At 36.7% G+C, this 16,419-nt stretch overlaps 3 protein-coding genes across 4 annotated transcripts; all 3 read left to right on the top strand.

The window, feature by feature from the left end:
- Positions 1 to 333: 333 nt before the first annotated feature.
- Positions 334 to 3,165, top strand: LOC147295636 (putative peroxygenase 4). Of its 2 annotated transcripts, XM_086231864.1 has the most exons (7): positions 334 to 705; positions 837 to 947; positions 1,109 to 1,194; positions 2,034 to 2,128; positions 2,344 to 2,469; positions 2,557 to 2,703; positions 2,894 to 3,165. In XM_086231864.1, the coding sequence occupies exons 1-7, from the start codon at positions 666 to 668 to the stop codon at positions 2,901 to 2,903; spliced, it is 615 nt and encodes a 204-aa protein (XP_086087990.1). In that variant the 5' UTR covers positions 334 to 665; the 3' UTR covers positions 2,904 to 3,165. The 2 variants fall into 2 exon arrangements, with proteins under 2 accessions (XP_086087990.1, XP_086087991.1); XM_086231865.1 differs by having other exon boundaries at positions 341 to 705; positions 2,557 to 3,165.
- A 5,733-nt stretch (positions 3,166 to 8,898) lies between these two features.
- PDLP6 (plasmodesmata-located protein 6) lies at positions 8,899 to 11,974 on the top strand. The gene is made up of 3 exons (XM_086232327.1): positions 8,899 to 9,903; positions 11,262 to 11,390; positions 11,524 to 11,974. Exons 1-3 carry the CDS (start codon positions 9,159 to 9,161, stop codon positions 11,532 to 11,534), a joined length of 885 nt encoding a protein of 294 aa, XP_086088453.1. The 5' UTR covers positions 8,899 to 9,158; the 3' UTR covers positions 11,535 to 11,974.
- A 1,926-nt stretch (positions 11,975 to 13,900) lies between these two features.
- On the top strand, positions 13,901 to 14,650 carry LOC147295634 (uncharacterized). The gene has a single exon (XM_086233350.1). It carries the CDS (start codon positions 14,027 to 14,029, stop codon positions 14,417 to 14,419), a length of 393 nt encoding a protein of 130 aa, XP_086089476.1. The 5' UTR covers positions 13,901 to 14,026; the 3' UTR covers positions 14,420 to 14,650.
- The last annotated feature ends 1,769 nt before the right edge of the window (positions 14,651 to 16,419 follow it).

The raw sequence follows: 16,419 nt of genomic DNA, 5'->3' as shown, positions 1-16,419 counted from the left end.
TTTGTTTACCGAGTAAACCAAAAAGCTATTCATACAACCAACTTGAGGGCAGTCCAAGAAGGTAGCCTTTTCGAACTTGTAATTTTTTAAGTTAATAGAGGACCCCAAACTCATGTCCAATGAGACAATGCCCCAATTCTATATCATTACTCATTAGGCCTGGAGGGGTTCCATTTGGCCTTATAATCATGCCCAAAACCTCATGGGCGGCCCTCAAAAGCGGTTACACAATAAATATACGAATAAAGAATAGATGTTGAAGTGGCGTTGGGAATTGAAGAATTGAAGATAGCCCTCCATTGAAGAAGAGTAGAAGACACAGTTCCCCATCTTGGGGTTATAACTTACACGTGTATATACATGCATACATACATACCTCATTGCTTTGCTATTTTCCAATTTGATGATTCTCTCACCCAGTCATTCACACCGCCAGCCTTTCTACAGTATACCAATCTGCTTCTTTATAACAGTTTTGGGCCTTTATAAATATCTGTGAGTTTGTCAGTTAGGAAACAAAAAAAAACAAAAAAAAAAAACCAGAAGTCTCTAAAGTTACTCCGCTCCTTACTCAGCTTGGTCAATTCATTCATCATATTACCTTCTTCCCCTTTAAACCTTCCCATCCAACTCTCTCTGAGTTTGATTGAAGGCCTTTCCAAGTTATGGGTTCATCTTCTATATCGACAAACAATAATCAACAAGGTGTGTATGTGCTCGAAATTCAACTTTCCTTACCTTAATTTTGTGAAAAATATACATATTATATGTTGATGAATGATGATATTGGTTAAAGTTGATTATAAATCTTATGTATGGTGATGGATTCATTGCAGACGCTGGCGGGAAAATATTCGTACCCAATGAACAGGATGTTCTGCAGAGGCATGTAGCATTCTTTGACAGGAATCACGATGGCATTGTTTACCCTTGGGAGACTTTTCAAGGTTTCAGTTCATTTCTTTCTTCATCCATCATCATGATCACGACCTATGAACATGTCGATCATGATGCTCATTTTTAAGCAATGAGAATTAATAAACTCTCAGTCTTTGTAATTATATGATCACTAATTAAATTAAGATCTGTATCTGTAATTGTACAACAGGTTTTCGTGCAATTGGGTGTGGCATCCTCTTGTCCACAGCCAGTGCTTTTCTCATAAACATGGCTCTCAGTCGCAAGACTCGCCCGGTATCTCTCTCTCTCTCTCTCTCTCTCTCTCTCTCTCTCTATGCCACTCTGTTACTCCACATGCTACTGTTTAAGATAAACACATCCCCCAAAAATTGTGATTCATAATTTCATCACACTCATATGATTTTCTGTTTTATTTTTCTCTTTTTCGTAAGGAAAATATAATGACTGGTATTTAAAAGGAAAAAAACAGAATTACCCTTTTAAGTTTTTTGGTGATCTGTGAATCTTACTATAGATATATTTGACTATTTCTCCTCCTCTACACACATGTGAACACTCTCATCCACATATTTTAGATGAGCATGGCCGAATATGTAGATCTGAACAGAGCCCACACAGCACCTTTGCTTTAACTTTAAGAATTTCAAAGTCCAAACAAATTGTTTTACAAATTTACTTCATAGAGTTTACCAAATTTATGATTTTTTTTTTTTTTTTACTTAAACCACCTACCTTTGGGCTAGGAAAGTTACAAATATGTCCCCATAAAATGTCATAATATTGCAAATTTCGTAATCTTTATATATTTTACATTATGATTTATGAGTAGTTCAGTTAGAAGGACCGTAGAATTGCCCATTCTGCACTCAAGTTCGATCCCCCTCTCTCAAATAAAAAATAAAATTTAGTAAAATGTGCAATACTATTAAGAATACTCTTTACATTAGTTTGTTTATTATATGACACATTCATAGTGTTATATATTGTTGGCTTTGTTCCCCACGTTTTGCAATTATCAATGATCATGCACTATTGTTGTTGCTGCTGTTACTATTATACAACTTCATGATGAGTAGAACTGATGATGTGGGTTCTGTTTTTATGTGGTGTAGGGAAAGTTCCCTTCTCTGCTCTTCCCCATTGAAGTTAAAAACATCCATAAAGCCAAACACGGGAGCGACTCTGGTGTCTACGACAGTGAAGGAAGGTATATTATTATATCATGAACATGCGGTTTTAACTTGAAATTATAAAAAACTGGTACATGTTGTCTGATTCTCAGGTCAAAACCAATTACATTAAATTAAAACCAACTTAATGTTATGACTCAATGGCTCCCATAGTTATGGTTTGAGTATGGCTATTTCAGCTTCTTTTGGTTTGTTCCCATCAAATTTACTTTTTCCAATTATAATTTTTTAGGTTTGTTCCCTTAAAGTTTGAAGAGATCTTCGCCAAGCATGCTCATACACATCCCAATGCTTTGACATCCGACGAACTGATGGGAATGCTGAAAACTAATAGGGAACCCAAAGACTATAGCGGATGGTAGGCTTCTCAATTGATGTTAAGGTTTGGAAGATCTTTATTTCTATAAAAATAAGAAACTAAGTGATGGAGTATTATTAATTGCAGGGTTGCGAGCTGGACAGAATGGAAGATCCTGTATGTTCTTTGCAAGGACAAGCATGGTTTATTGCACAAAGACACAATTAGAGCTGTTTATGATGGAGGCTTGTTCGAACATATGGAGAAGGAAAGATCAGCAGATAAAAAGAAAGAGTAATCTAATAATCATTCAACCATATATACTGGAATGGATTAATCTATTTGTTCCTAGCTTATTGAAAAGATATTATTTAATGGATTTATTATTTGAACTCTATTAATTCCCTGTATGCATGTAGATGAACTGTGTGAAACAAAGAAAAATAAATTACATTGGGATATTTTCTTTTTTTTCATGATGCAGTGTTGTCTGAAAAGAAAAAGCATACTGTGGAATTCTCTGGTCCATTTGGCCCTGCTGTGTGGATGATCTAAATACCAGAACACATATGTGTGTTACGTGTGTATATATTTATATATATGTTGTGTGTGTACATTGTTTAGTGACAGTGGAAGTGCTTGTTTGCGATGTGTGTATATACATATATACAGATGTTAATTTGATTCTTTTGTTCTTCAATTGTCTTGCAATAAACTATAAATATAAGCCATGTATGGCATCAGATGTTTGTACATATATTCATCACTGCAATGCCCGGTGGATACAGAGCAAAATACATTTATACTAACATAGAAAGCCCGATCCATCCAGCCCATTCCACTATGTATGGCATTGGTCCATGACTTTTAAAAAATATTGGGCTAAGATAGTTAGGTCCATCCGATCTTGGTTCAATTTTACAGTCCAAGACCTTAAAAAGAAATTGTTTGGGCCTTAAAGAAGAGTTAGGCTTAAAGAAATTGAAATCCATATAACAAATTCAGCCATTGAAATTAGCCCAAAGTGGTGAGGGTAGACAGGACAATGTACACGGGATTCGATTTCCTCAAATATAATGAAAAATCAGGTCTTTTATGATTTGAATGGAAATATACACGGGATTTGTTTGTGAACATATAAGAACCACATAGGGAATTGTGATGGAAGATTGTATAATTAAATTGAGAGGAAGGGAGCCACTTTAAACATAATAAGTTTGTGACCATAACCATAGCACATGACTACATGAGGTTTGGCCATGGCCAGCTCGATGTGAGTCCAGACAGAGATTGGAGAAAGATTGGGGTTATATGGTGAAACCTAGCTAAGCAGTGGTGGTGGGAAATCTTATCTGCAGGGGAAGATGACAATGGCTCGGTCGGATAGATGGTTGAGGCAAAAAGCCCATTGTCTCATTGTGAGCACATAAAGAATAATAATTAGAAAAGTTAAGACAAAACCCAATGACTTGTTGTATAAGAAAGCAAGTTCCATTGTGAATTATTGAAGGTGACCTTCCTTCCCTCTTGCAATAACTTTCTTTTTCCGAAATTTCCATTTGATAGGAACAGGTCTAGGTCTCCAGCAACAAGTAGACTAGCTAGCTAGCTTACATTAATTTTTTTAACGTGTTTTAAGGATTAAATTTAGTCAGTCAATTACGTGGGAAAGGGACCAATGTTCTTGTACCTCCAAATTACATAGAAATCAATCGGTTTCATTTGTGTTTCATATTAGAAATTGGCACCTCTCATTCAATCATTGTAACAAACAGATACAGGACAGTAATCACCAGTAGCATGTTGATGCTACCTCTCATTCAGTCATTCTTATGAGGAGAAGGTTTTGGGTTCCACTCTTAAATTCTTAATGAAGTAGCTAGATAGTTCAATTTCGTTAATTTATCCCAAAAATCCCAGGAATTTTTTTCTTTAAATGCAGATGATGACATCTTGTTCGGACCTAATTGGAGTGTCATATTCGTTTGTGACTTGTGACTGAGAGAGAGACGTTGAGGTATCAATTAGATAACCAACAATTTAAAATTTAAATTGAAGAGTCAGAGTCATCGCACTCATTTTTTATATTAATTTTTATAGGTTCTCATATAATAGAGACGTGTTAGATATTCATATAGATGGATTCATATTCATATCCTATACATTAATAAATTATTTAAGCCAGGGTTTGTTAAATGTTTGTTCTTTTCCCCATCCTTAATTAATTTCTTTTTTGCACGTTACTTTAATTAATGTGACCAAACAATTGAATCCCTTCATGGCTAGCTAATCTAATTTTTGTCACGGGTTCATTCACCTGTATTATCCCATTACGACGTAATTATGTGTTTTTACATTTATATATGAGTCCATTAATTATAAGGTACTAACAAAGCAAAATATTAACCAAAACTACTCAATCTATTTTTATTAACTTGCGGACACTATCTACCAGCCCCCCAATATATAACATGCGGACACCTTCCAAAAGAAACGCATAACAACCAAACCAGCTACACAAAAAGCTCAAAACTGATCTTTTTTTTTTTTTTTTGCCAAATCGATCTCTTTCTTCAACTTTACCAAATCGACAATTGTTCATCTTCACTCACAAGCATCGTTCTGCAATTGCAAGCCTGCAACTCCAAAAAAACTGCAGTTTCAGTTTACTTTGCAGTTTCACTTGCAGTTTCAGAAACTGCAGTTTCACTTACACTACAACTGCAAGCTTGCAACTCAAATAAACTGCAGTTTCAGTTCATTTGCAGTTTCAGAAACTGCAGTTAGTAACTACAACTCCAATAAACTGCAGTTTCAGTTTACTTCTAATGTTCCAGAAATTGCAGTTTCAGAATCAAGAACCTTCTACTGATAAAAAATCAAAGTAGGAGTCTACGTACCATAAGCTGTGTTCATGCCCAATCGAGGAGAAGTCGGAGTGGTCAAAGCAGATCTAGAAGGCTTCGATCAAGCTCGGAGCAGATCCATTAGAAGGCTTCGAGCAGGCTTCGATCAAGCACAAAGAGAGAGAGAGAGAAAGAGAGAGAGGAAGCCGGCGACATTACTCCCCTTTCTCGCATCGATTTGCTGCAAGTGGTGGCCAGCTGGTAGCGGGGAGGGTGGGTTGAGTCGGCGCCGGTGTAGGGAGCACACCGGTGGTCGCCATTTGTTGGGAGAAAGCAGGAGCAAGAAGCTTCGTTGTGGAGCAGTGTGGATCGCGAGAGAGAGAGAGAGAGAAAAAAAAAACATATTTTTTTAATATCATAACTTACAAATGTGACCTTATTGTTAAATTTGAACAATAGGTATAGTAGAGGTTAAATAAAATACTTGTCATGTACCCTAGAGTAATTAATTCTTTATATATTATGCTTTCATGGACCTTTCAAACATTAACTAACAATTTTATGTTATGATAAACGTACAAAGAGAGGTTATTTTGTATTTGTATCTCTTTTAATAATGGACAGAAAAATACTATTAAATTAACGCCTTAACGGTTAGAGTAGATAGTGGTTATTTTGCTATTCAACATATTAACAGTTATTTATCCGTTTTCAAAATTATTAAAATTTATTAAAATAAACTATTACAAAAAAAGAAAAACTAAGAGAAAAAAGATGGGGGCGCATGTCATCATCTAGAAAATCATTTAGCCAATCAATTGTATCACAAATCAATTAAGTCGTTTCTTAATTATTTTTTGGTGAGGACCATAGACATGGGTGGAACTACTTACAGGCTATATGGGCAGTACTTTTGTGTAAAAATACCAATATTGTGGAGGGAGATTGGTCAAAGGGGTCTGAATAGACATAAATACCCTCATAAAAGTGGTTATGTGCAATGCATATGATCACTTCCCTTAACTAATTGGATGAAAGTTAAGATATGTACTGACTTGAGACATTTTGAAAAATTTGCGGGCAAATTTGTCACATTTTGAAGTTCATAGACCATTTTGAGACACTAATCAAAGTTGAAGGACCATTTTTATATGGATTTTTATCAACTTACCCACCTGAATTTTGCCCGATTTTCACTTCACCACCTAATAAAATTTTTGACTCGATGTGGCACCTTAATTTTAAAAAATTTCAATGTCAGACCTCTTGTAACTTCTGTCCAATTTTTCGTCCATTTTAAGGGCTTTTCTGTCTTTTTAGGTTTTTTTATGCCTTTTTATCACTTTATCCACTTGAATTTTGACTCATTTTTCACTTCAGTACCTAATAAAAAAATTGACTCAATGTGACACCTGAATTTAAAAAGTTTTGCGATGTACAACCTTCGTCTGATTCTGTCAAAATTTCTGTTAAAAAATGGTCACATGTGTCGCATGTGACTTATTTTTAAAGGACATTTTGGTCTTTTTATGTCCAATTGTATTTAAAATATATGTGGACAAATGAGATAATGACATGTGTCATTTTCTAAACTTTTTAATCCAATAATCATTGTACACTTTTTTTTTACCGCTCATTCAAACACAATTTTTTTACTTTTTTTTATCATTTTATTTTATTAAAAAAAATTCTAAAACCAAACATCTCATTTTTCTTCCCAGATCTGCCATGGCAGCCCCACAGCTCCTCTTTCTTTCTCTCTTCTCCCCTTTCTGCCAGAAAAATACAGCAGCAATCCACCAGCGCCCTTCCCTCCACCACTGTTGACGGTCCCTCACTCCAACCACCTTGTTCCCCCTCCCTTCCTCCTGACCAGCCCCTTCCCTTCTCTCCATCTCTTTATCTTTCTCTCTTTCTTTCTCTTCTGAAAATCCACCTCCTCTTTTCTCTTTTATGCACAAGTAAACAGTAACAACCCCAACACAAACTAGTTTTATGTGGAGATCTGGGGGTGATGAAGAAATGGGAGAGAGGGTCTGAGAGGGGTTTGAAAATGAAGGGGGTTAAAATTAAAGCCTTATGAACGAAAGAAGAGATTTTTTTGGAGATTAAGTTGTTGGGTTTGGTGGTGGAGTGGAGGTGGGGTTGAGGAGGAAGTTTGTGTAAGTTGCAAGATCTCTGGAAATGATGGAGGTTTCGTGACTGGGTGGGTGCGTTGGGTGAGGGTGGTGTGGTTTTTTTTTGTTTTTTGTCTTCCAAAAATAATAATGGATGTATATATATGAAATATGTACAATAATGAGTATTTAAAAAAATTAATTCTTAAGTAAAAAAGACATGTGTAAACTTCTTATTGGTCCAAGTAAAGTGGGGTTGCTAAAAAATAAAAAGTTTAGAAAATGACACATGTCATTATCTCATTTGTCCACATATATTTTAAATACAATTGGACATAAAAAAACCAAAATGTCCTTTAAAAATAGGTCACATGCGACACATGTGACCATTTTTTAACAGAAATTTTGACAGAATCAGACGGAGGTTGTACATTGCAAAACTTTTTAAATTCAGGTGTCACATTGAGTCAATTTTTTTATTAGGTGGTGAAGTGAAAAATAGGTCAAAATTCAAGTGGGTAAAGTGATAAAAAGCCATAAAAAAACCTAAAAGACAGAAAAGCCCCTAAAATGGACGAAAAATTGGACGGAAGTTACCAGAGGTCTGACATTGAAATTTTTTTTAAATTAAGGTGCCATATCGAGTCAAAAATTTTATTGGGTAATGAAGTGAAAATCGGGACAAAGTTCAGGTGGGTAAGTTGATAAAAAGTCTTTTTATATTTAACCCAAAAGTTTATATATAGCTCATCCAATTAATAATTATTTAGTCCAATTTATTCAGTTTTAGCCCAATTTTTTTATCTTTAACTCAAAATAAGCCCACAAATTTATATAACTCACCCAAATTTGTTGTTGTTGTTGTATTATTGTATGTTTTTTATTCATAAATATTTATTTATGTTAAATTTTGTTAAAAATATGGTTTGATTGTAAACTTTTATTTAGATCTTACTTCTAGGAAGATTATAATTAATATAATTTTACATATACCACAATTTCATATCATCTTACATGGCATTCATACATTGGACACTAAAAATTAAAAAATAAAACCTAAAAAAGAAAAATAAAATACTCTTCCAGTAAAGTAATGACACATCATGTAGGATACAAATGTGGAAAAAAAAATGTGGGACAACTAGCATTATTGTTAATATAATTGTACCAAAGGCAAAAAAAATAGACATTAATTAAACCTAAGTAATATTATAGCTGGTCCCCTTTCTAAAATTTCTAGTTCCACTATTGACCATAGATATAGCTGCCCAGTAGTAGACTAGTAGTAGTAGGTAAAGTCGTTCCGGAGACCTATTTTAGATGTGGATGGAGTCAACCGCAACCAGTCCCTCAACCATAATTGACTTTTTAATTAACCTCACTAACACGAAACTTTAACTTTAATGGTCATAATGATTAATGTAATAGTGTAATACCACATGGTTCATAACCATTCAGCTAGTACTACTAGCTCAGCTCACTGAGTCACTGAGTCACAGTCATTAGTCATAGTCATACCACCTAGCTAGCTAACTCTTCAAAGTTCAAACCCATCAATCATAATTCGTAATTCATAATTCATATGCAAAGTCCCTTACGTAAATTCCATTCAAAGCAACACCCACACACAGAAAGAGTGTTTGCATCACCCTTTCATATCATGCCTTTCTAAATATTCTTCATTCGTCTTCCATAGTCCATACCACCCCTTCAACAACCCATTCAATATCAATCATACTTCATATTCTCTCTCTGTGTCTTTCTCTCTCTCTAGCTACCAATTAACATGATGTCTTCAACTCATCAGACAGCTTCTTCTTCTTTTCTCTTATTGGTTTTTCTTCTCACTCTCTCCGTCCTCACAACCCCATCATCCTCCGCAATCGACACGTTTGTCTACGGCGGCTGTTCCCAGCTCAAATTCCTCCCCAACTCGCCTTACGAGTCCAAACTGAACTCGCTCCTCACCTCCCTGGTCAACTCGGCCATGTTCTCCACCTACAACAACTTCACCATCTCCGGCTCCAACTCCCAAGACACCCTCTACGGCCTCTTCCAATGCCGCGGCGACATCTCCACCAACGACTGCGCCCAGTGCGTCGCCCGCTCCGTGAGTCAACTCGGCACCCTCTGCCTCGACTCGTGCGGCGGCGCGTTGCAGTTCGAGGGCTGCTTCGTCAAGTACGATAACGCCACCTTCTTGGGCGTCGAGGACAAGACCCTGGTCGTGAAGAAATGTGGGCCATCGATTGGGTACAACTCCGACGCGTTGACCAGACGCGATGCTGTGCTGGCGTATCTGGGGGCCGGGGATGGGACCTACAGGCCGTACAGGGTCAGCGGCTCCGGGAATGTCCAGGGTGTTGCGCAGTGTACGGGGGATTTGAGTCCGAGCGAGTGCCAGGATTGCCTATCGGACGCCATCGGACAGCTCAGGGCAGGCTGTGGGGCCAGCGCGTGGGGCGACATGTTCTTGGCCAAGTGCTACGCGCGCTACTCGGAAGGTGGATACCACTCGCACGCCGGTGAGGGTAAGCAGTACTTTCGCCACCCCGGATATTATTGCTGGTTTCTAGTAATTTCTGGGTTTTGGTTATTTTATTCTCTTTCGTTTAAATGACATTATTAGTAAGTATTTTACCAAGAACCCCATGGCTATTTTGGTAAGTTTAACATTAATTAATTTCTCTTATTTTCTGCCCTTTTTGTGTATAAGTGTGCCATGTGTGTAAGAGACTAAGAGATCGACTTCAACTAGTCGTCTCCTATTTTAATAAGTGAGTAGTAGGTTTGATGTACTAATATAATGGAGTGTTTGGTGGTGATTAGGAATATTCAACTTTCAAGTACATTTGTTTTTCAGTTTTGGTGGCCGGATTTGCAGTTTCAATAATGCTAGTTGTCCCACATTTTTTTTCCCACATTTGTATCCCACCTGATGTGTCATTACTTTACTGGAAGGGTATTTCCTTTTTCTTTTTTTGGTTTTATTTTTTAATTTTTAGTGTCCAATGTATGAATGCCATGTAAGATGGTATGAAATTGTGGTATAAAAAATGTGGTAAGTGTAGCATTACTGTTTGCAGTTTATACTCCAATAATTGAGCGCTTTGGCTCTCATTGCATGAACAAGTTCTTAATTTCATTTCCAAGTTCAATGCATGACTATGAATATTTCCATGTTGTAATTTACTGGTATAGACAAAAGAAAAAGGTGAAAGGTACTCTAAATTGTATTGGGTATGACTTTCTCAAGCATCCTACTTTTTACCTAATTGGTATTTGAGAATATATTTTTGAAGTAATAGGACTTTCTTGTGTAACAAACAAAGAAAGCTCTTTAAAAAGCTCGTATATAGTTTTAGATTTGCATGTCAATGGGACAAATGAGACCCACTTTGAATTTGTGTCTCATCAGGAATTGAGAATTAAAGAATCCAATGCTAATGGGAGGTGGTGATATCCAAAAGTGACCCTTTTGTTCTAATTGCTTGAGTATGATGCATGAGAGAAGAAACAAGCCTCATTAGACTAAAATTATTACAATTAATAATGCAGATTAAAGAAAATTAATCCTCACATGCATAGTCTAGTTAGGCTTTGTTAATTGGAAGACAACTTAATGGAATCAATGCATTTTGGTTTAGGCTTGTTTTTTATTTTCTGAATTGGAACCAATGCAAGATTAATTCATACATAAACTTGTATGCCAGAAATGTAAACACACATTGATAATTAATGTTCATTACCTAATTACGTCAAAACTTGGATGATCAAACCATTAGCTTAGCATAATAATAATTGAGTTTATGATTGTTGCTTTATTTATTCTGTTTGCTTTGCATAAAGATAAAGTGACATCTTTTCTGATGTTTCTTTTTTGCTTTAGATGATGATAACAACAATGATGATGAGCTTGAGAAGACACTTGCAATATTGATTGGAATCATAGCAGGAGTTGCACTACTCATTGTATTTCTTTCTTACTTCAGAAAATATTTGTGTGAAGATGAAAAATGTACAATAATCTCTCTCTCTCTCTCTCTCTCTCTCTCTCTCTCTCTCTCTCTCTCTCTCTCTCTGTTCTAATCCTACTTTGCACAAAAATTCTTCAACTCTAAACCAGTTTTTTCCTTTTATATATTCTGCAGGTGGTAAATAAATTGCAATTTGTGGATAGTTCTGAAAGTGGAAGCACTGAACTTCTCCCTAGTCCCTAGTCCCTACCCAGCTGGTAATTTATTTGGCTTTTGGTGGCTCCTTTTTTTGCTTCAATTTTAAGTTCTTGGTCCCAACTTTTTTCTCCCTCCATGGCTCTTTTGAAGTTTCCTTCATATTTCCTCTAAAGAATACCACTGTGAGAGTGTGAGGGTAGATAGAAAGATGTGTATGGATAAAGCCATAAAGGTGGTACCTTGAAACAAGTGAAATTAAACTTTCAATAAGAAAAAGGCACACAAAGATTCCTTACTCCCTACTACACCCACTTAAGTCTCAATTCTTAACAATGTTAGCTTGTTTTACCAATGTGTATAAACAGTATAAACTTCTGTGAAAAGTGCACTTTGTGATGCTTTTATTTATTTATTTATTTATTGTCTTTGGGTGTTATGAGGCTTTCCTAACTTTATACAGAGTGTGCAACTTTGATTTCAACATAAAGTTCAATTATGACATGTTAACTAATTTCATGCCAATATATTCAAAGTTCATTTGCTCTGTAATTGCAATCTCTCTAATCTCATTTTTCGTATGGGTTTCTTATAATTGCAAAAAACACATAAGAATTCAGTATTATCGAGCTTTTCATTTAAACCAAGTGTAACTTTCTGTAGTCTACCAACTCATATTTGACTATATACATAATATATATGTGCTGCCTAACATTCAAGAACAGGAAGGAATTGGTCAAGAAAAGGTAATACATAATTGGACATGAGAGATGTTTAATGATGGTCCCAACAATGATTAAGGCAAAGTTTTCTGATATAATATGCTTTTATACAATGGACCAACTTATATATTTAAAGGGACACTTCTGACCAAAAAAATATATTTAAAGGGACACTTGCCATGGATTTAATTCAATAATTAAGACTATGATACTACTAGAGTATAGGCGATATTCATCAACGGTGTATAACTTCTCTGTCATCCATTATCCATTGCTTTTGGTTTTGCTTTTAACCTAGGAGTTTTCATATCTGTCCTAATCTATACATGGCAGAATTTTATGAAGGTTCCTATGATCCTATCTCAACCATTGCTATCGAAAAATCCAAATTCTCTCCATAATCCAGTATACATGTATTATATAATATGTATCCCATATCCAATATAGAATCACAAATAGTGTCATTAATATTTAATAAGTTCAAAATTAGAGCTTTGTATATAAAATTTATTTGATGAAGAAAGCAATAAAGGAGTAGATATGATGAGCCTCAACGAGGGGACATAAAAGCAATCACAAAGGTGACAATAGGAATGAGAAATTAAGGGGGCAGATTAGAATAATTGTCATTGGTGAGCGGCAGATTAAATTAATTAAACGGAGTCTAAAAGTAAAACCAATATATAAATGAAGCAGAGCATCTCCTATGCAAACTATATATGGAGCATTTTCACCTTTGTCCCACCAAGGCATATGTGTCAAATCGGACAAGAGTTTATGGTTCCATCAATGCTCTTGATCATGGGTGGGTTTAGAATATTTAAAGAGTTTAATTGTTTGATTTTATGGGTATTTTTCTCAAGTATTGGTGGGTAAGTTTAAAAACATAGCTGTTTATAGAAAAGGGGAAATGAGAAAAGTATGTGAATGGTTGAGTATTTGAACTTTGAAGGATGGTAATACAAGTACAACAGTGTTCATTAAAGCACTTTGTAAGTTTGTAGGGTCACTACTTTAGTTATGGGCATATAGAGCCATGGCGGTGGCCGGTGGGCACTCAGCAGCTTAATGCAAATAGACAATGACTAACTCACTCCATGCTTTTGAGTCTTTGGACCCAATATCAAATTACAATATCAAGTCACATTCTAACTGCTCTATGAGAGCATATTCAAAATATGATAATGACAAAGAAGCTACCTGCAGAGTGCAATGACTTCAAAAGGAAATAAAGCAAAAAGGTACCACCCGCGGTCATGTATGCTTTTATTGAAATACACTCGAAAGTGGCATGAAACTTCCAGTCGGAATTCTCTTTCGATATATGACATTGACAATCATAATCCCATCAAGTAAATGATGCCAAACTTAAAATAGGTTTGGCCCCAACCCCAAGATGATCTAAATGCTGGACAGATAATGAAATAATTTTTGTGGTAATAAAAACAGCAGCCCATTGGAAACTTGGGTTGGGTCAATTCAGTCAAAGCCCAGAAAACAGAAACTTGGGGCCTTGGGCTTGGGCAATGTTTCTTTTCTTCCACCTGTATCAGGAATGAATGTCCACCAGGCTAAGCAACGAGACTGCTACGTGTCCAAGTTTCCCCAATCTGGAAAGCTCACCGTTTGGTCCACCATAAAAGCAACTCCATCGGTACATCACATACGAGTGAGAGAATTCCGAATTCCGAATTCCTTGGTCGCGAAGCAAAGCATTGAATTGAATCCGAAAGAGAAAGTAAGAGAAGAGATCCGATCCGATGGCTCTGGAGTGGGTGGTGCTAGGGTACGCGGCGGGTGCGGAGGCGATCATGGTGCTGCTGCTGACGATCCCAGGGCTCGACGGCCTCCGCAAGGGGCTGGTGGCGGTCACCCGCAACCTGCTCAAGCCCTTCCTCTCGATCGTACCGTTCTGCCTCTTCCTGCTCCTCGACATCTACTGGAAGTACGAGACTCGCCCGAGTTGCGACGCCGACTCGTGCACGCCCTCCGAGCACCTCCGCCACCAGAAGTCTATCATGAAGAGCCAGCGCAACGCCCTCCTCATCGCTGCCGCCTTGATCTTCTACTGGCTCCTCTACTCCGTCACCCACCTCGTCGTCCGGATCGAGCAGCTCAACCAGCGTGTCGACCGCTTGAAGAATCGGGACTGACTCACTCCACTCGCTTAAGCTGTTTGCGATGTTGTTAAATGTGAAGCCTTTTCAGGTGGAGAGATTATTGGGTTAATCGGATTTTCGAATTTCTGTTATGTTATGTCATAATGTTGTGTGTGGTTGCCTTAGGGTTTTATTTTTAATCTTGAATTTCAAACTTGCTGATCCCTCTGTGACTCTACGGGAATCTTTTACTTTCCTAATATAATGAAAATGTTAAATTAGTCATCCTGTTAGATTAATCTAAATCAACATGTATCTGGGTTTGTGAGATTTAATTTGAGATTATACTTCATGCATACGATTTAGGCTTTGATAGTGAAGTGATTGGCACCTTTTCTGTTAAATTGTTAATGTAGGTAGGTGGCTACAAGTTTAAGGTAACAGTCGATTTAGAGTCACTTGTTACCACTTACCAGTAGGCTCTTCTTTCTCAACTTGACATGCTTTAAATAATGCCTGACATTCTTTCCCCTTTTTCTTGTCCTCTATGGCTCTCTGCTTAGATCTTAACCTCAACTTGAGGATTATGTTGGTTCTCTTTCACTCTGTAACCTGTCTGTGCTGATGGGAGGAAATCATAATATTTGTTATTAGAATTGTCTAATAGTTATGGCATGCCCATTGCCTTGACTCTCCGCCTGTGGATCTTGAAAGAGGCCTCTAAGACGAGCTCAGCCCCCTGCCTAGCAAAGAGGCTAAGTATCATGTTTTGGGGCAGGGTTTTTATATGGCTTGTCACTTGTGATTTAAGAATCTGGCCGGCTGCGTAGGGTAAAAAGGGTATTTGGAGGCTAAGACAGTGGTTGGTTGTGTTCATTGTGTTGATCATACAGCAGGCATTGTACATTGTTGCCATCGCGTAAACCTAGAGGTAAGCTCCCTGGTGGGGGTGACCCCTCTCCATTTGTACGGTGCTGGAGACAGTCGGATCCTGCTGCTCCTTGTCTGAAAAGTGGAAAGTATTCTAGAGTGGACCTTGTTGAAGGCTATGCTCTTGGCAAACCAGGCTAGGACTTGGCCATGATTTCATAAAAGGTCTATTAAATGGTTTGTGGTATATAATTATAGTAGGAGGACATATTCGTCTGCCTCTTAGGAAATTAGGAAGGGTTCGCTGAACTTGTCATTATGGAGGAGATTGCAAGATGTGTCTTTCCAGTGCTGGCCAATCTTGGCTGTGGTTGTTAACATGAGACTGTTTCATCCCCCTCCTATTTCCATTATGAATATGTTAAATTCAACAGGGATAGTTTTGCTTGGATATGATTATGAATATCATAACATGATTGCAATGCTCTCTCTATATTCTTTCTAGAAATTTAGCTGAGCACCATCGACTTGAACCACTGTAACCAATCAGGTCGAAAATGTTCAGTGAATTCTCATTGACCTTAGACCCTATCTGCCTTAAACATGGTTTGCTTTTGTTTGGACGGTGGAATATATTCTGCTTTTTATCCGATTGAAGAAACCACGAAACCCATTGTACCATACAAGAAACTTTAAATGTTTACTGATCCTGTGCATATATAATAAGATTGACGCGGTTTAAAATTTGATTGCATAATTTCATAGTTAATTTGAATGTTGGTGGTCAGATGATCTATTTATTTCCGTCCTAATGATACCATCACTCGACACTCCACTCGAAAACACTCAAATGAACAGTATTAGCCGTCGCAAATAGGTTCCAACACACCCAGAAAAAACAAGAGTAGACAACTTTGGATTGGCAGGCCGGATTTTGTCATTTTCGTCCTATTTTTTGTTTGACTCTTAAAGTCTGAAATAACATAATAAAGTATATACACAATAATGACATAATAATTTTTTAAAAAATTGAAGTCGAAAATGGACTACAAATAATGTAAAACTTTTGATTTATTTTTATATGAGAAAAATATTTTAAAAATTAATGGGATAATAATAAATTAATGGGCTAATAATAATTAAATAATAATAATAAAAGTGGCGGGGAAAATTAGCCAACGAAC

The sequence above is a fragment of the Dryas octopetala genome, chromosome 2 (assembly GCF_963921425.1).
Source record: "Dryas octopetala chromosome 2, drDryOcto1.1, whole genome shotgun sequence".
In the NCBI taxonomy this organism is placed as follows: domain Eukaryota; kingdom Viridiplantae; phylum Streptophyta; class Magnoliopsida; order Rosales; family Rosaceae; genus Dryas; species Dryas octopetala.
This window is presented reverse-complemented; position numbering and strand designations above follow the sequence as displayed.

Excerpts from the sequence above, each read along its gene's own strand:
- LOC147295636 (XM_086231864.1), top strand. The coding sequence starts at position 666 with ATGGGTTCATCTTCTATATCGACAAACAATAATCAACAAG. Across the intron at positions 948-1,108 it reads CCCTTGGGAGACTTTTCAAG|GTTTTCGTGCAATTGGGTGT; the intron begins GTTTCAGTTCAT and ends ATTGTACAACAG. Across the intron at positions 1,195-2,033 it reads TCAGTCGCAAGACTCGCCCG|GGAAAGTTCCCTTCTCTGCT; the intron begins GTATCTCTCTCT and ends TATGTGGTGTAG.
- PDLP6 (XM_086232327.1), top strand. The coding sequence starts at position 9,159 with ATGATGTCTTCAACTCATCAGACAGCTTCTTCTTCTTTTCTCTTATTG. Across the intron at positions 9,904-11,261 it reads CCACTCGCACGCCGGTGAGG|ATGATGATAACAACAATGAT; the intron begins GTAAGCAGTACT and ends TTTTTGCTTTAG.
- LOC147295634 (XM_086233350.1), top strand. The coding sequence starts at position 14,027 with ATGGCTCTGGAGTGGGTGGTGCTAGGGTACGCGGCGGGTGCGGAGGCG.